The sequence below is a fragment of the Epinephelus fuscoguttatus genome, linkage group LG16 (genome assembly GCF_011397635.1).
Source record: "Epinephelus fuscoguttatus linkage group LG16, E.fuscoguttatus.final_Chr_v1".
NCBI lineage: Eukaryota > Metazoa > Chordata > Actinopteri > Perciformes > Serranidae > Epinephelus > Epinephelus fuscoguttatus.
Genome location: NC_064767.1, coordinates 29,526,239 through 29,544,785, shown reverse-complemented (window position 1 = coordinate 29,544,785; position 18,547 = coordinate 29,526,239). Strand labels below are relative to the sequence as shown.

Here is an 18,547-nt window from a genome sequence, read left to right as displayed (position 1 = left end):
TCTTGTTTTATGAGAGTAGACAGCTAGAGCTAGATGGGAGGAGGGGATGCCCATCGCTGGCCATTTCATCTCTCCAGTTCGTTTCTACAGTCTTTGGTTAGCTATTTAGATCTTGTATTAACAGGAGCCATGTTTTTATAGGGCTGTACTGCCTATATGTCACTGTGACCTAGACAAGCAAAGCTGAAAATAAAAAAATACAGGCCACATACAGTGAACCAACTGACTGTCACATGGCAATGCATGCACATGTGACACATACAGCACATATCTCCTGCCTGTGCACATAAACCAAAGTTCTTTTAAATGTTAGACAGGAAAAGCAACAACACTCATCTTACTCTTTGTGGAAATATGACTTGTGGTTTTCCTGTTTACAAACGAAGGTGTTTCCTGTGCTTTCACAGCTGATCACCTCATACAGAAGATCAACCAACCACTGTATTTCACTGTTGTGCAGGCTACAAGAAGACAGAAGATCTTCCTGTGTATAATATCCGATTTGTACTGTATCTTGGCTGAAGGCAGGTAAAGAAAAAGGCAGTAAACAGATGCCCAGAATCCCCTAATATAGCACACCTTTCAGGTACGACTGTTTATAGTAAAACCACTGGCCAAAAGCGGGGTCTGTAATAAGATGAGATGCTGAATCCACAAAATGACCTCTCTGCCAACTTCAAATCACCATGAACAGCTTAAATTACATTTATACCCTTTGTAGAGGTTACAAAATTATGCTACGTGAAGACAGGTGTTAGAAGAGAAATAATTTCATCATAATATAAAGCACTGACATAGTAATGTTCCTTGATTTAACAGCAAATAGAAGTTTTTCAGTTTATTTGATATGTTGAGAAATATTCTGCAGTGTTATATGTATTGCAGCTGCTGTTCCTTGTATCTTACCGACAGAGGTGGCGTGCCATCATCCTCCACAGTGACAGTGAGTTGATACTGTTGTTGGCGCTCTCGGTCGGGAGGGGCCGGCCGTGTCACCATCTCTCCAGTCACACGGTCCATGCGGAAGGTCAGGTCCTGGTTCCCGGCAGTGATGTAGTAAAACAGCATGGCGTTGGGCCCGATGTCTTGGTCGGTAGCTACCACACGGAGCACTGATGTACCTCCCCCAACATTCTACAAATCACAAAAGAAGCATTGCTGATTGTTCGTGGAGAAACACAAACCTGCGACTGAATAGATACATATGGTGCAAACTGAAAATCATCACTTGTAACAGTACTTGACACTGTTCAGCTTCAAATGCAAATTCACACACATGCCAATTAAAAGGCAAAATACCCATCATGCTCCATATGATTTGTGGGTGCAATCCTACCTCACTTATGCTGACGTTGTAGCCTCTCTGGCTTTCAATAACAGGTGCGTTGTCATTCACATCCAGGATGTTGATGGTGAGAGAGAGGTCTGAGTGTCTGGGAGGTGAGCCATTGTCAATGGCACGCACCTGTAACAAAATACACATGAACAGGTGTATACTATTATGTTAAGTCTGACCATGCATTCGGACCATGGCAATAAAGCGCACAGGGGACAAACATTCAGTCTTAGTATATCTGTGCAGTATCTTGTGTTGTAAGGCAAGATGCAGTGTGCTTTCTTCAAAAAAAAAAAAAAAAAATTAAAATATGATGTTGACATAATACAACCCTGATTCCAAACAAAGTGGGACACTGTGTAAAACATAAATAAAAAAGAATGCAATAATCTGTTAATCTTTATCAGTCTATATTCAACTACAGTACAAAGACAATATATTTAGTACATTTTTCAAACTGATGTTTTGTTTTAATTTGATGACTGAAATATGTTTCAAAAACATGGGGATAGGGTCAAGAAAAGACTCAAAGCTGTGGGATGCCCAAAAATTGTTTGGAACATTCCTCAAAGAAACAGGACAATTGGTACCAGAAGAAAGTATCATGAATGGGTATGACAGGACCATCCTCGAAAGGCTCAGTTGTTAATTAGCAAGAGTGGTCACTTGGCAAAAAACTGTGTGAGCAAATAGTCCTACAGTTCAAAAACAACTTCTCTCAACAAACCATTGCAAGAACTTTAGGGACTTCTTCATCTACAATCCATAATATCAAGAGATCCAGAAAATCTGGAGAAATCTCTGCACATAAGGGGCAAGGTTGAAAACCAACATTAAATGCCCGTGACCTCTGATCCATCAGACAGCACTGCATTAAAAACCAACATGATTTAATAAAGGATATTACTGCAGGAGCTCGAGAACACTTTGCAAATCATTGTCGGTAAACACAATTTGTCGCTGCATCTACAAATGCAGGTTAAGACTCCACCATGCAGAGTGAAAGTCATTTATTAACAACATCAAGAAACTTCACCAACTTCTTGGGGGCCTGAGCTCATCTGAGATGGACTCACACATGGTCGAAAAGTGTGCTGTGGTCTGACGAGTCTACATCTCACATTGTTTTTAGAAATCATGGACGTTTTGTCTGCAGGGCTAAAGAGGAAAAGGACCATTCAGACTGTTACCAGCTCGGCACCATGAATACTGAAAGGTACATAGGGTTTTGGAGCAACATGTGCTGCAATCCAGACAATATCTTTTTTCAGAGACGTCCCTGCTTATTCAAGCAAGACAGTGAGACACATTCTGCACGTATTACAACAGCATGGCTTTGTAGTCAAAGGCTGCAGCTACTAGACTGTTGCGCCTGCAGTCCAGACCTGTCTCCCATTAAAAATGTGTGGCGCATTCTGGAGCACAAAATACGACTACAGAGAACCCAGACTACTGAGTAACTGAAGTCATATATTATACAAGAATGGAAAAAAAAATCAAAAGAAAAGGTGATGTGACACAGTGGTAAACATGCCCCTGTCCCAACTTTTTTGGAACGTGTTGCAGGCATCATTTCATAACGAGTGTATATTTACAAAAAACAATAAAGTGTATTAGTTTGAGCATTATATATTGCCTTTGGTGACTGTTCAGTTGAATATGGGTCAAAAAGAATTTGGAAATCATTGCATTCTGTTTTTTTGTTTTTTTTTTTTAAAGTTTTACACAGTGTCCCAACTTTTTGACATGATCAGATCAGTTCAATCATCAGCAGATCAGCTTATAATTAGGCTGAGGTTAGACAGCAGATCAGGGTTAAGGTTTAATGTAGAATGTGTGTATGGCCATATAAATATGTGGTGAATGATATCATGACTGCATGTGGATTGTTGCCTGACCTTTAGTAGGTAGCGGTCTACTGACTCTCTGTCCAGAGGAGCATTGACATAAACCTCCCCGTAAGTGTGGTTCACGGTTTTGATCTGGAATACATCCTCCATGTTGCCTGCCACCAGAGTGAAGTTAACCTGAGAGAGAGTAATGAGTCAGAATGACAGAAAGAGAAAGAGGGACAGACAAACAGTAAACAAATAACAGTAGCTAAGCTAAACAGTAGCTTAGGTTCAGTCAGAAATAATAATAATCATAGAGTAACCCATAGCATAGTTTAATGATTGTATTTGGCTGAACAGGCTTTAAATCTTGAATAAATCACAGCACATGCTCAAGATGGGGAGCCTGACACAGACCCCATGAAGTAACAGAACCAAGAGCACACAAATGTCACTGAATTTATGATTAAGACAGAAAAAAATTATAAGTGAGAGACAGGAGTGAACTGGGTTGGTGGTGGAGAAAAATTAGCACAAGCAGAATGTCAGAAGTTTAAAAAAAAAGTGTAGCAGTCTGCAGCATGAAAAAGGTGGTGCTAATCTATCAATCTTCTACATCTCCTAAAAACAGCTGCTGGTAGTGTGTGTGTGTGTGTGTGTGTGTGTGTGTGTGTGTGTGTGTACATTGAGAGCCACTACAAACTGGAGTTAAATCCCTTGCACATGTTAACATACTTATCCAAGAGAGCGGATTCTGATTGTGCTAATCTCACTTTGATTCACCATATGTTATTGACAAAAACTGAAATTTAGCATCATTTTCACTGGAGGAACATGTTTATGTTTTGTGTTGTAAAGCACTGTACAAGTTTCCTGACAAACACAAGGAAAAATGTGTTGTAAAAGCCTGTCTTTTTGGTAATTGTCTCGTGTAATCGCAAGAGTTACTCTTTGAGGAGTTGAAACTTTTTTGGTCAACTTTTTTTACAGTCTGCAGCATTCTGAAAACCTGCCAGTTTATATCAATGCAACTGGACAAGCAGCAACTCTCTGTGCTTTCGTTTTAACTTCCTGCTTTTTAGGTACAAGTAATGACCGAAAATTACATTTTTTTTTTTTTTTTTTTTTTTAATTTTGTGTGTTGACATGCACACATGCAGTAAGCAGCAGCAGCAACCCTCTGTCCGACACAGACACACCATAAGGAGAGAGAATGGCATTCACATCAACAGTTGTGAGGATAAATGAGATGGACTTGGGCTCAGCGGGGACAAAGGGCTGTCAGAGAATGCCACAGCAAGCAAAGACACTGTCTGCCTACAGTTTGTAACTGACTTGATCAGCTGACTCTGCTACAAGCCAACTGGCTGTTGAAACAGGTAATAGGCATTGTATTTTAAAACCAGCTGCTGATGATGTGACAAGCTAAGACGCATGTGAAGCAATCAGTTGGCTTGAGTGGAGCTAAGATGGGATAGCTCACACTGCTGCAACTTTTCCCTGCAGCGTTTTATCTGTTAATGTATTGTGAAAACAACTGACTGATGTGTAAGTGCCGCATATGAGATCTTTAAACTTTAATTAGAGTTTCCCCCATGTGTTTCCATCTTTCTTCTTTATTCTCACCAGTCCATTTAATCCAGCATCTTTGTCCCTTCCCAGCACTACTGCCACTTTTTTCCCCATGGGCGTGTTCTCTGGGATGTCCACTGAAGTATCAGACGTGATGTCAAACTCTGGACTGTTGTCGTTCTCATCCAGAATGGTGATTGAAACCTGTCAAGAGGTGAGATCAAATATAAGCTCCACGCTTTGGCAAATCAATGAAATACTTACCTTTCCAATTAATTACATAGCCCGACCTAAAAAGACAACACACTGCAGATAAATACGTTTCATGTTGCCTTTCATACTCTGAATCATTTTAAAAGAACTGCAAGTCTTACCTTCTGTACTTCCAGTGAGAGATGCAATGAATAAAAGAGGAATGCCATTAAGTTTTCTACAACAGAATAGACACGAGACATGCTGTAATAAACTGAATGTTGTACATGAAAAGAGGGATGAAAAAACAACATAAGCCAGAATGAAGCGTACCACAGTTGAGTCCTTTTTAGGTCCTCCATCATCAGCTACAACAGTCAAGGTGTACATATCGCCCTTCTCTCTGTCCAGCAGGCCTGTCACTGTGATGCGACCCTGAAACATCACACACATCAGCATGAAGATTCCTTCCATAAAGATTCCATACAAGATAGAAATCTTCTCATGTGACAGACAGGGAGCAAGGACAGACACTGACAAGTATCACGAAAATCAAGAAAAAAAATCCCCATTTCTCATTTATCAAAGGAATCAAATGACTTCAAAGCAAACAAGCTCTTTGATCAGCTTAGAGTCATGCAGCAACAAGCTTAAATCACAGAGGGAGAGGTGTTATAGAATGACACTGCGGTTAATGGATGAACCGTATTTGACAGAAGGTGGTTGTAGTCTTTGAAGTGTACAAAAAGAGACATGTACATTGTGTTCATATCACTGGTGACCTTTGCCTCACTGCTCCCCAGCTCACCGTGACGCTGTCTATCTTGAAGAGGGCGAGAGCTGCAGGCGACGTATCAGGGTCGAAGCGGTAAGTCAACTGATTCAAGTTGTCGGCTGACTGGGCCTGCACCTGGACCACCTCTGTCCCAGTGGCGATGTTCTCATGGAGCGAGGCCTCGTAGCCGGCGGAGAAGAAGGCCACAGCCTCGTCCAGCTCATTAAGTAGTGTGACATAGACTGTGCAGAAGCCTTGGTGGAATGGTGGAGCCTGGTCAGTGGCTGAGACGTTCATCAGATAGGTGGTCTTGGTCTCGTAGTCCAGGTAGTCCACTGTGGTTACCAGGCCAGTGCTCATATCCACCTCGAACTTCCGGTCTGAGCCGGACACAAGGGCGTAAGCGACGGCTCCACCATCACCTGAGCAGGAAGAAAGGGGTGCTTGGTGTGGATTAATTTACAATAACCATTTTAAAGACATTTTTCAACAACTGTGAGAGTTTACAATAGTTACTAGGATAATTACGTTATTTTTAAAACCTTGTAACACTGTTGTTGTAGTTACAGTACAAAAGCTTCCTCTTCTATGTTTTATTTAGCCCTGATGTCAACACTGTTCTGTTGCCTATGTTTTTTTAAGTTTTAGGCCTGCTCTGATGTTTTGGAAAAAGTATGTCACAGCATCAGATGCGTCATGAGTGTCCAAGAAACACTTTACACCACGGGAAGTGAATAGAGGAAGTCTGTACTGTGGAGCAGAAGTAAAGAATTAAATGTTAGTTCCAGTTAGTGCAGTTTTTGTGTATGTGCCTGTATGATACAACAAGGTAAAAACATTGTAAAGAGGTTTGATATTTCCTTTTGGAGTGGCACCCACTAGTGTCAGGGTTAGTGACCTGCAAACAAGTGACTCGTGCTGAACCCTGCAATGCAGAAGTGGGAAGTTTAAAGCCATAGTCAGCAAAATGTCTCTTTCTGTTTCATGGTATGAGAATAAAACTCGATACTAAACAACAAGAACTGACAAGAACAGCCCGCTCCCTCTGCTTGGTTCTTTTGATTGATCTAAGACTAGACTCACCACTGTCAGGATCTGTGGCACGCACCACAATCACAGAGGTGCCAATGCCAGCGGTCTCCCTGAGGCCCAGGCGGTTGTATTGTTGCTGGGTGAACACTGGCACCTCGTCATTGGCATCATCCACATATATGATCACCTGCAGGGGAAGACATTTGTGGCACATCAACTATACATGTCATCTTTGAGAAATACTTTTACACTTCGGTAAAGGGGCTTGGTTGTTTTATCTGTTCTGCCTGGAGCACACTAGAAGATTTTGAAATCTTGAATGATAGGGAGACTGTGGAGGACCACAGACTCAATGACATTTTTAACCAATATTTTTGATGGTAATAATGTACACATCGGATAGTTCAGTCAAGATGCAGGACCACACACTTGGCACTTAAACTAAACAATAGCAGAGTGGCGATTCCAGGGACTTGGGATTTCACAGAAACTTGCATGATCAAAAGCAACTTCAGAAAAAACAAACATGGAGGCAGACTGTCATCGTCAGCTGGTTGCACTTGTGTGTGCTATGTTTTGCACCAAAAAACAAAAAAGAGAGAGAGAGAGAGAGAGAAAAAGGATATTAAGTCATAGCTGAGAAGACTGAATCAGCATGGCTTATACATTTTGCAGCACAAGCTGGAGGCGAGTTGGAAATAAAGCTTAATTATAAGTCTCAAAGGGGGCTACCATAAGCTACTGCTAAAGGCTGTGTAAAAGAAGTGGACGTAGCCACTGTGTCATCACCATAAACTTATTAGAAAAACATTTACTAAGGTAATACATTGAGTGAGATGTAGGGTCATTTTCTGTCTTCAATCACACTTTCTGCAACCAGCTGAGTCACCCCCTGCTGGCCAGTAAGAAGAATGCAGGTTTAGGGCACTTCTCAGACTTGGAGATAAGCCCTTGGTTCTACACAAATATGCAACATCAAGTAGGTGACGCTTCCCAGTCATCTTGCAGTCATTGAGTTTTGTGGATTTCTGCTCAATATTTCATCCCTGCTTCTTTCACACGACAACTGGGGAGACTCTAATTCAGTCGGTAAAATTAAGATTATTTATGTAAAACCCCTCACACTACAGGATCATTTGGGCAGACAATATGTTCAGACCAGTCTTGAGTTGATAACACCCCCGCAATTGTTGAGAGAGGCGAATAGGACCCAAAATCTGCCCAATTATCCTCTAGTGTGGCGCCAGCATTTGGTAATGAGACCACAGACATAAATATTACATGTCTGTGTCCCACTTAAGGGACTGGATCCTCTGAAGTCCACATTTCTAGGTAAGATATATCAGAGGGGGCTGACATGACTGCCCGTTTTTACAAGCTAGACACATTTTCCTTTTAAATTTATAAATCTTCATGCTCTATAATAAAAAGAACAAGCTACCTAAGTTATGTTACACATTTAGCATTAAGCATGAGGATGAAACTTGCACGCTGCAGCATTCTTGCCATCCCCCTCCAGCTACCCTCCTCTTCCTCACCCTCACGGAGCTCCTCATGCTGCCCTTGTCACTGTTGTAAGCCTCCACTTCCAACACATGGGAGCTGCTGGTTTCTCTGTCCAGTGCCCTGAGGCCTCTTGTTACCAGCCCAGTCTGTCTGTCTATGCTGAACAGATTGTTGCTGTTGCCTGTATGCATTCATTCACAAACATGAGCGCACACATGCACACACACACAGACACACACACAGGGAAAGTGAGACAGAGCAGGAGACTTTTACAAAAATGCATTTTTATCAAAATATTTAATCTAGTCCCTGGGTTTAGATAATTCCACTTGAGGCATCTGCCAGTTTGGTGAGATGATTTAAGCTGCTTCCAACACAAATTAACTTGTTTCAGGGATCCTGTCATTACTGTTATTTTCACTGGAGCAAGATATACACTGACTGCTTCTAGCCAAGAGAAACTGCATTGGAAATGAGAGGAATTACCATACCTGCCCATTGGAAAAATTTTGCCTCAAAAGCTTGAATCACAACAATTCTGGAAACTTGTGTTCAAGATCTAGTTTGCACCTTTTGTGAAAAACTGGATTAACCACACTACCAAATTAATGATTTGATCTGATTCATCTTGGGAGCTTTATCTTTCAGTGCATTTGTGCGGAAGCAAGGAGACCATATGTGAAGCACACACACCCATCAAACACTTACCTGTGAGGATCCTGTATAGAACTTGACCATTCTCCCCCTGGTCTGCATCTGTAGCTTGAACCTGTACAGACAAACACAAGTAGAAAGTCTGTAATTACATAAAATAATACTGACAGCCAAATCTACGATAGGTAAACAAAAGCATTAGGCTACTTATGAGGAACAGCAATGGCATGAATCTCCATTCACAACTGGCACAATTACAAAGTTAGATTTTTTTTTTTTTTTCCTTTTTTGCAGTCTGACAACGGGGACTGCAAAAATATGCATATCATCATGAGAGAAATGAGTAGTTGTATTTGGTATCCAGTGAATGTGTTGCTCAGTTCTGGAGCTTTGTTCTGTGTTTATCCCCATAAAGTCACATGATAGAAAGAACATGTCATAGAATTTTGTACTGATTCAGTAGTTTCTATAAACAGATGGACAAATCTGTATTTTTTCTCACTCCCCACACATCCTCTGGTGCCCAGTGTCTTGTTGCCACAACAACCCCAACATAGCCTGGCAGTAAGTCCGTAATGGCAGAGCTTCTCTCTCTCTCTGACACAGGCAGAGTGCCAGAAGCAGCCAAAAACCCAAACCAAGCGCAGACAGCATGGCTCCACAGTGTACACAGATAAATAGTGGAGCATGCTGGGCTGCTGGTGAATGGGCCATGTCATAAGACTGACTTCTGAATCCAGAGAGGCACAGAGCCGCTGGCACTGGATGAGGCTGACTTCGTGTCACACCCTGGTCCTCCGTGATGTGTCAAACCCTGTGGAGGTGCCTACAAAGTGCATATTCAACTGCATACAGAGACACACACTCAAGACACTCAAGCACATGTACGTGCACTCAGGTACGCACGAATACACACACTCTCACAGTCTCCCCCTCTCTCTCTCTTGCCCTGTGTGTCCTCCTTTGCTCTCTCTCACTCTCCCTGTGAAGAGGGGCCCAACTTCAGTCTCATTAGCTTTATAAAGAGATGTGGAGAGAAGAGGAGAAAGAGGAGGAGAGGGGAGGGGGGAGACGGGAGGAAAAAAGAGGCTGGGGGGTCAGATTGGTGAGTGATGAATAGGGTATTACACAGCGGACTGCACCACTTAGGCCATAAAAGGGGGTGTATAAAGTGTAAGAGTACATTGCAGAGCCAGATGTTGTAAGTGTAAGTATGTAGAGTGTAAGCACTGAGAGATTATTCACTAAGCCTCTGCATGGCTCAGAAAACACACCATTGTCTTTGGCTCCCTGGGATTAAAACAACAGTGAGATATTTTAATGGTAATGCTGTTACCCACATTTTACCCCCTTTTCCTCCTCGTTGCCCTCTTCCTCCCCAGCGTTTTCCCCTCTGTCTCTGGGAAAGCAGCAGTTTAAGGGGGGAAAACAAGTGCGTGGAGCCAAGAAACAGGTCTGACCTCAGTTACTGGAACTAAGCAAGGTGTTGTTTTAAAGAGTGTCTAAAGTGTGGGTGTGAGTATATATAATTTTTTATTCCAAATTACTAAAGGTTCAGTCTGAGAAAGAAATGTTAATTAGCATTAGCATTTTAGAGGTAAACATAATTCAATTCTTTCAAATCTTAAGGTCGTAAGATGCTAACAATCTCATTAATGTCTCTTACAATTTATATCTGGTGTTTGATGTGGAGTCTTTTGAAAGAAAACTCCTGAAATCCACATTTTGACGTGTGAGCTGCTTGACATGTGCTTGACGAACAGCACATTCTCTCAGGGAGTGTGTGGAGACTTTTGTATGCATTTGGTTAAGTAAGATAAGGACTTATCTGGGAGGTAGTTTTGAATTCTAGCAAACAGAGGCTACACATCTGACATCTGTGGACTGTTAATGTATTCCCCATTCATAGGTTTCTTACACTGTGTAGATAATACAGAGGAGATATGGTGAAAATACCATGAATCAGAGAGCAACTGGGTGGTAATAAAAGGCAAAAAAACCCTATTTTGAAACTATGCTGTTAAGAGAACTTGAGAGTGCACAATTGGTCAAACTTTACAAATGTGAATAAGTTAGATAAAAGTGCTGGTGAGGAAGTTGAGAAATGACTGTTTCAAAACTAGCTGAGCAGTCAGATCTGAAGGAGCAACAATGTGGGGTGATAGAGAGGGAGAGTACCTTACAGCTAAGCTGCCGAGCTTAAGAGCCGTGTGCCTAATCACGAATATATGCAGCACGGTCTACAGTATGTGTGGGTGAGCAAGAAAGTTTGTGTTTGAATAGCTGTGTGGGTGTGTATGTATGTGTGTGTGCGTGTGGCATATGTGCTTGGAGGCGCTGACTAATGAACTGACTCTCTAACGAGCCATCCTGCTCCAGTGGCCTTTTCACAGCTTTCCTGGCATTTGGTCTTAAAAATAATTTCACGTCCCAATGTGTTTCCCTTAAACCGATAAGCCATGCTTTGTCTCCGCTGAATTAAGGACGATGACATTTACAAATGTTACTATGCTGAAGATGGGGGCGCGTAGAATGAGGGGGGGATAATTGGAGACCGGGGTAGAAGAGGTGGGTGCCTTGCATTTTACATGGGGCATTTTAATAAACCCAATTTGTTTTACATTGAAGAAAGCCTGTCAAGCATTGACTGTTTTGTAGTCCTTGATTTAATAGCTACATAATTGCCGCAAATGCCAAACACTCACCGCATCTACATGTGCATGCAGCCGTTTCCGTGTATATTTGTGCATGTGTGTGTGTGTGTGTTTATCACAAGCCCCTGAGTATATGATCCCAATAAAGTCAAAATAAACCTACTCAGCTTGGTTAGGCTTGGCCAGTGAGGCAGAGAGCTGCTGTGGCACTTTGACAAAGGCTGACCCCACACACACACACACACACACACACACACACAGTCACACACATTGTAGCCACACACACACTGTCCTGACATAGACTTCCAATCTAACGTTGTTTTCTCCATCCAGGGCCAAGACAACATGAACACCACTGAACCAGGCTCCAACTTCACCTTTACGTCTCACAAAGAAAATGCCACTCTGTCAACTCTGTCCAGCTTTACAACCACCACCATCTCTCCCACCATCCCACAGCCTCCATCCTATTCCTCAGACATCCACGACCCAGAATTCACTATCATGGTGGTGCTGGGCTTATCACTGCTGCTGGCAGGGTTTGCAGCCTTCCTGGCAGTGTGCCGGCCCTCAGAACAGGATGGGGACTCTGAGGCGAGCTGCAGCCCAGGGGAGAGCTTGACCCGTGGAAGAAGTCAGTCCAGTGAGCCACAGCTCAAGGTGTGGAAGAGGCTGGGCTCGTATCGGCGCTCGTACAACATCTCCTTCAGACGGCCGCCCCATCGCAGGCCACATGAGCGTGACAGCATGCATGCGTCCCACTCTCCAGCCCGACACACACCACAGCCAGAAGCCAGTGTGGAGCCCCATCTCACTATGCCTTGTTTATTTGACTATGTCACTGAAATCTGACTCGAGGACAGATGAGGGCTGACTGACTGCTCCACACAAGTGATACACTGTACATCTAATGGCTGGTGCTATGAACATCGCTAATAGGTGTCAGTGAAGAGTACATAAAAATAATGTTTAGCGTTTGTTTTACAATACTTTGAATGCTAGGTGGATGAGGTTTACAACAAAACAGGTCCTTTAAAATTAGCCAATCAAGAAGTCATTGTAGTCGAATTCACACATTTATGTGACTGATCATTTCAGCCTCTATAGCAGGTTAACACTATTAGACTGTTTTGAGTAAGAATTTGATGCATTCTGTATAGGAATACATTCTGACTTGATTAATTAAAAGCAAGGCACTGGTTCAAGCAATGACTTCTACTTTCAAGGCTAATCTTAAAACTATTCCTCCATCACGTTCAAAGTGTGGGTACAAATATCGTTCCTGTGCTTCACTCTGATAACTGCTCAAGAAAACCCCATCCATCTGGTAATTCCTCTGCATTAAGACAAACATAAGGAATTATTTTATAGTATGATTTTATACAGGTCTCACAACACAATGGGTTACCAATACTGTCAAGATAACCTAAGCCAAAAAGAGATCATCCTCTGACTGAGTCTTTGTGTTTTGTGATTGTTGTGTTAAGAAATAAAGTGGCTTTTAAGTTTGAGTGCTGAAAGTGCAGTATGTTAATGAATGTGTTTAGCAGTGTGTGTGTTACCTGGAGGATGCTGGTTCCTCGGGGCACGCTCTCCAGTATGCTGGTCTCATAGCTGTTTTGTAGGAAGATGGGTCTGTTGTCGTTAACATCCTGTACCTCAACAAATACAGTGGCTGTGCCTGTCCTCCGGCTGCCCGCTGGACCGTTGTCTATATGCAGGAAAAGACACATTCACAAACACATCAGGTGCAATCGTTCAGGTTAATGCTAATTTTAGAGCTGATGCCAAGACAACTGAAATAGAGTCTGCTTTCATTTCATGGCTGTACATCTCACAGCCTAAGGCTATAAATTAAAACAAGTATATAATTACGACACCTATACAAAATAATACTGGTTCTGTGTTCGTATGTTGCTTTAAACAATCCATAAACCTTTAAAACAATAAAGCAGAAACCAAAAATAGCTTGTAATGAAGAAGTAAGACTGGAACATTGTTGGCTCATCAAAACTTGGGTCAGTTTCAGCTGCTTGTGAATTAGAACAATAATTCTGTTCTCTTGCACAGCTTTACATTATCTCTGCCTCTTCTCTCATCTCTTGTGTCTCTGGCCCCCTCAGCAGATAAGCCACCCTGAGTCAATGGTTTCCAAAACAGGAAAACCTCAGAGTTTTTGTTCTTTCTTTTCAAACAGGAACAAAGGCAGTTGAGCAATAGTCTGAAATCACTGCAGATGTGCAGGCATCACTTTTTTTTGTCATCACTGTCGTACAAGAGTAGAAAGGAGCAGCTTTGAAGATCACAAACAAAACAAGTAAGAAAACAAGTCCTATTATAACAAATACAAACAGTGTATAAAAAGGAGGATGATAGATGATGATTATGGTTTTCTGTCATTATAAAAATGGCACACCTATAGCTTCTACGACCAGAGTGTACGCTGCCTGGATCTCTCTGTCGAGGCCAACCACAGTCCGAACAACTCCGTCTCTGAAGCCCACGCTGAATTTACCGTCCTGATTACCACCTAAAAATACAAAACACAAACAAATTTCCAAATTCATTCACAGCATTTTGGTAATAAAAATACCCAATGACACACATACAGTACAGCTATAATGCTTAAAGAGGCATGCTCACCTTGTACACACACAGAGACAGATGGATGGACAAAGGTACCATATGTGCACATAGCTAACTGTACAACACTGTAGCTCACAGACACACAAAAACAATTCCCACTGTGAACTCTGACCTGTGATGAAGTAGCTAAGTTCGGCGTTGAGGCCGGCGTCGTTGTCAGTGCAGCTGAGGCGCGCTACAATGTGGTCTCTAGGGACACTCTCCTTCAGGGAAACATTGTACACGCGAGGGTTGAAGGTGGGCGTCTCATCATTTACATCCAGAACTGACCCATGCACACAAACACACAGACAGAAAGACATGAGGACACACAGATAGATGTACATGAGGACAAATAAGGCAGCAGGGTGGTGCAGTGAGTAGAAAGACTAAAAAATCAGAGGATTCAGAGTTTTGTAAAACAAGTGAGTTTCTTTTGTAGCTCAGGTCTACGGCTTGTCCCGACTTCCCTGTGAAGTCAAGAGCCGTGAAACAGATCTCCTCAAAACAGTTGAAAATATTTTGATGCTTCTGACTCATTTGAGAAATGCCAGAAAACCCTATTCATTTTTTTCCCATTCCCTTTTTATCATGCTCACAGCAATCAGTCCATTTGTCTGATTGATTTTTCATGTCCAACCAGCAGGTGGTAGCATCATTCTCAGCAGATTCCTGCAAAGTCAGTGGTTAACTATCTGCCATAATGAAGCAACTCTTCACTTTATGCAGAATCCAATCATACCATGGCTTGGCAGTTTCAAATGTAGGGTAACTTCAGAGACAGCAAAGGGAAATCAAACCCAGTTTATCATCATTATCATCATCAGTCACATTTGCAGACTCGTACCTGTGACAGTGAGGGTTGAAGTGGAGGTGCGAGGGAACCTCCCTGCATCATATGCAATGATTCTCAAATGGTACTGTCCAATCTGCTCACGGTCCAGGACTGCCATAGAGGTGAGAACACCAGTGGAGGTGTTCAGGTAGAAGTCAAGGCGAGGCATTCCCATCTGTAACGCCATTGTAATCAATCCATTCTTATCCTCATCTGGGTCTTCCACCTGGACCTACAGCAGGAAGAGAGAGTGGATGACACAGAGGAAGGGGGAGAAAGACCAAGGGTAAATCACAGTGGATGATAATAAGAGAGGTGAGATAAATTCTGAATCCTTCTCCTTTTTTTTTAAAATGCCATCATGCACAAATATAATCGTATATTTTACCTTGAAAACTGAGGATCCAATGGGTAGTCCCTCTGGCACTTCAGCCACAAAGGGCAGGTTGAGGAAAGTCGGGTCGTTGTCATTGAGATCCAGCAGGTTGACAAACACTGTGGTGCTTGATGATGCGCGCAGTGGAGGGGTACCACCTAAAGAGGGCGCCAGAGAACATATAAAGACACACATACACACACCCCCTATTTCTCACGGTCAAAGGGGTTTATTAGCCACAGTAAAAAGTTTCATGGTCAACATAAAACTTGAGGAATGAGGCTTGAAGAAAGAGGCTAATCGGTCAGAATCGAAAGCTCTCTGCTGAGAATGATATAGAGCTATTTAAAGCTTGCTTACAGATGGTTTAGGTGTTTCATGAGTCAGACAAATTTACACAGTGGGAAGCAAATAAGAGTGCAAACTGACATCCCACAAAGCACACACATACACACTACTCACGGTCAACAGCTGAGATGATAATGGTCCTCATGAGAACTGTGTCCCTGGGGTTGGAGCTTTCCCTGTCCAGGGTTACACCACTGGTGCGGATCTTCCCTGTACTACTGTTGATGGTGTAGAAGGGGTTTTCTGGACTGATGCTGTACATCACTGTCCCGTTGCTTCCATTGTCAGGGTCCACTGCCAGAACCTGGACAGGAGAGAGACAGGAAAAACTTTTCTGAATATCCTTTATCCTTTATTTAAAAAAAAAAAAACAAAAAAAACCCTCAACACTCAAAAAGTATGTTTTACCATACCACATAAGAATCCTCAAGTTATACTGGATGGTTTAATGAAAAAGTATGACATAGGAGAACTTAAAGATATCAGGACAGGAAGGATTTAAGATGTCAGGAGAAAAGAGGGGAGGAATGAAAATGAATCAGGGAAGGAAAAAGAATAACAGTAATGGTAATAGTAAGAAGAAAAGCCCCACCCCACCCCAAGAGCGTCTTCACACAAAAACCCTACCAACAGTTTAAACACATCAGTCAGCTAAAAGAAAAATGGTAACGTCTCTTTTCTGACACAAAGTGGCGATGGGTGATAAATGCGTGAAGCCGGGAGCCCGGCTAAAACACTGGCTGATTTTTAAAGAGCTGATCAATTATTCAGTGCACTGACTAAAAACGCTGGAAACTGGTTAATTGGTCATTAGAGGAACAAAGGTTTTGCAGGTATTTAATTATTAAGGGGACATGGTAGGCAGGCATCTCAGAGGCCCATTGATTAGCAACTGGGGAGACAAAGGTAGGTGATATAAGATGTGGGGAAGTGTCTAGCCGGGGCCAGTTGAACTAATCAATTCTGGCCCGAGCAGAGCACATTAAAAGATGGTGAGCAAATATATTAGCCTTGTCTATTGAACTGTAGCCCTGCTCTGACTGCAGAGTGGCAGAAAAGAGAATATTGTTTTGAAATGAGATATTAGGGGAGGCTCACTGTATGTGTATAGGTGCTGAATGTAAGAGGCTGCAGCAGTGATGGTGGGGTGCTCTGAGATTTAAGTGGGCTGATCCTTGCACTGGGCACAGCAACCAAATTCATCGGCTCACTGGACACCTCCAGGAGGACTCAGCAGGTGGCCTCTTGTCACCATGGAAACACTGGTTGGGCCAGGGCTACATTGGGGCCAATTACAGGACTGTAAGCCTGGGTGGTCCGATATATTGAAAAATGGTCAGAGGAGCAACAGTGTCTGTCCACTGAGCACAGAGAGTCACATACAGTATGCATCGCATCACTGGATGCACCATGAATGAACTCAACTGAGGAATGGCTACAAGAGAGCAGCAATAAGTGGAAAATGTAGCAACATTTTAGCAGCGCAACACTTGTATCTCTCATTTCACTTTCCTTACCATTTCTCCATCCCACTCTCTCTCACTCTGCAAGATGGGTTCTCACTTCCTTTTCTGCCTAGCAGCTGAATAATTTGCTATGCGTATGACTGCAGGCTACATTTTAATTAGCAATCGGACTCCCTTAATTACACTCACTGACGCCTCTTTAATTAATGGACAATCAGGGCTTAATTAACAACAACACATTGCCAAAGACACCAGCAGGACGATGAGAGAGTTTGGGGTAATATTAGAGTGTTTACTTTGTGATGACCTACGCAGTGATGGCAATTTGTCCCATCAATAGTGAAGGACTATGCATGCAGATGCATCATTCAACATGCACTGATTTTGCATGCTGTATAACAACAATTTTCAAACCTCACACTTTGATCACTGCGCTCTGAGACCAAGTTGTTTTTTTTTTTTTAATAAAAGCACACTTTTTGCTTAATTCAAGTTTGCATAGTCAGAGTAATCAAATTATACCACTCTATGATAATGAATCAAAACATTAAAAAACATCACTCAATGACACCGTTGCTCTCTTTACATCACATTTGTATACAAAACCTAGAGGCCAAGATTTCAATAATTTATCTCCTAAAATTTCAGCAACCATCTACCACCTCCCTCACAACCACCTACTCTGAATAAAACAAATGCTAAGAATTACCATTTCAGTGTGTTCATTTGTGCTGCTTCACATTAGCATTTAGGTAAAGTCTACCACTCACAGAGATAACATCAGTGTTTATTGGGCTCATCTCCACCACGTTGGTATGGTATGGCTCGTCTCTCCACACCGGGGCATTGTCATTAATGTCCAGGATGGTGATGTTCACCTGCACAAAGTGGTAGTGAGGAAAATGAAGGCAAACAGGAAATGAGCTACTTATGATGTCAGTTATGTAAGACACCTTTGATCAACGTAGCTTAGAAGCCAACAAGTCATAGAACAAGATACAGAATATAACTTTATCCCAAAAGGTTATTGATTAAACAGTGGAGAAGAAATTGATTTGTTCTGTGAGCTAGATACCGTGGCAATGCCAGTCTTCTGCTGAGGGCCAACCCCTCCATCCACAGCTCTGACTATCAGGATGTACTCTGACTTCAGTTCTCGGTCCAGCAGGGCCGTGGTGGTGATCTCTCCTGAAACATACACGAAATCAGATCAAGAATATTTAAACAATGCAACAGGCAGGAAACCCGAGTGAAGGCCAGACATGTCATTACAAGGTAGCTCTCATGGCAGGATGAGTCAGTCAGAATAAAACTCAAATGTAAAATATCCACAAAGCCTAGTAA

At 42.3% G+C, this 18,547-nt stretch overlaps 2 protein-coding genes across 6 annotated transcripts in view; one reads left to right on the top strand and one right to left on the bottom strand.

The window, feature by feature from the left end:
* The window catches only part of cdh23 (cadherin-related 23), a 210,140-nt gene that overhangs the window by 38,040 nt on the left and 153,553 nt on the right, over window positions 1–18,547 (bottom strand). Inside the window, exons 21-38 of one of the 4 annotated variants that reach the window (XM_049599677.1) lie at window positions 18,279–18,391; window positions 17,974–18,081; window positions 15,852–16,041; window positions 15,402–15,547; window positions 15,026–15,245; window positions 14,312–14,464; window positions 13,970–14,083; window positions 13,116–13,264; window positions 8,954–9,014; window positions 8,278–8,426; window positions 6,791–6,926; window positions 5,741–6,129; window positions 5,266–5,367; window positions 5,115–5,117; window positions 4,795–4,944; window positions 3,235–3,363; window positions 1,337–1,465; window positions 907–1,134 (exon numbers count right to left, since the gene is read on the bottom strand). In XM_049599677.1, the coding sequence (XP_049455634.1) occupies window positions 907–1,134; window positions 1,337–1,465; window positions 3,235–3,363; window positions 4,795–4,944; window positions 5,115–5,117; window positions 5,266–5,367; window positions 5,741–6,129; window positions 6,791–6,926; window positions 8,278–8,426; window positions 8,954–9,014; window positions 13,116–13,264; window positions 13,970–14,083; window positions 14,312–14,464; window positions 15,026–15,245; window positions 15,402–15,547; window positions 15,852–16,041; window positions 17,974–18,081; window positions 18,279–18,391 (2,669 nt within the window). Of the gene's footprint in view, window positions 1–906; window positions 1,135–1,336; window positions 1,466–3,234; window positions 3,364–4,794; window positions 4,945–5,112; window positions 5,171–5,265; window positions 5,368–5,740; window positions 6,130–6,790; window positions 6,927–8,277; window positions 8,427–8,953; window positions 9,015–13,115; window positions 13,265–13,969; window positions 14,084–14,311; window positions 14,465–15,025; window positions 15,246–15,401; window positions 15,548–15,851; window positions 16,042–17,973; window positions 18,082–18,278; window positions 18,392–18,547 lie in introns of those variants that run through there. The other 3 variants (XM_049599676.1, XM_049599674.1, XM_049599675.1) reach the window with 3 other exon arrangements.
* Window positions 10,325–13,046, top strand: LOC125903062 (uncharacterized protein C10orf105-like). Of its 2 annotated transcripts, none has more exons than XM_049599683.1 (2): window positions 10,325–10,408; window positions 11,887–13,046. In XM_049599683.1, the coding sequence occupies exon 2, from the start codon at window positions 11,899–11,901 to the stop codon at window positions 12,403–12,405; it is 507 nt and encodes a 168-aa protein (XP_049455640.1). In that variant the 5' UTR covers window positions 10,325–10,408; window positions 11,887–11,898; the 3' UTR covers window positions 12,406–13,046. The 2 variants fall into 2 exon arrangements, with proteins under 2 accessions (XP_049455640.1, XP_049455639.1); XM_049599682.1 differs by having other exon boundaries at window positions 10,325–10,414.

Coding starts and splice junctions, on each gene's coding strand:
- LOC125903062 (XM_049599683.1), top strand. CDS start 11,899: ATGAACACCACTGAACCAGGCTCCAACTTCACCTTTACGTCTCACAAA.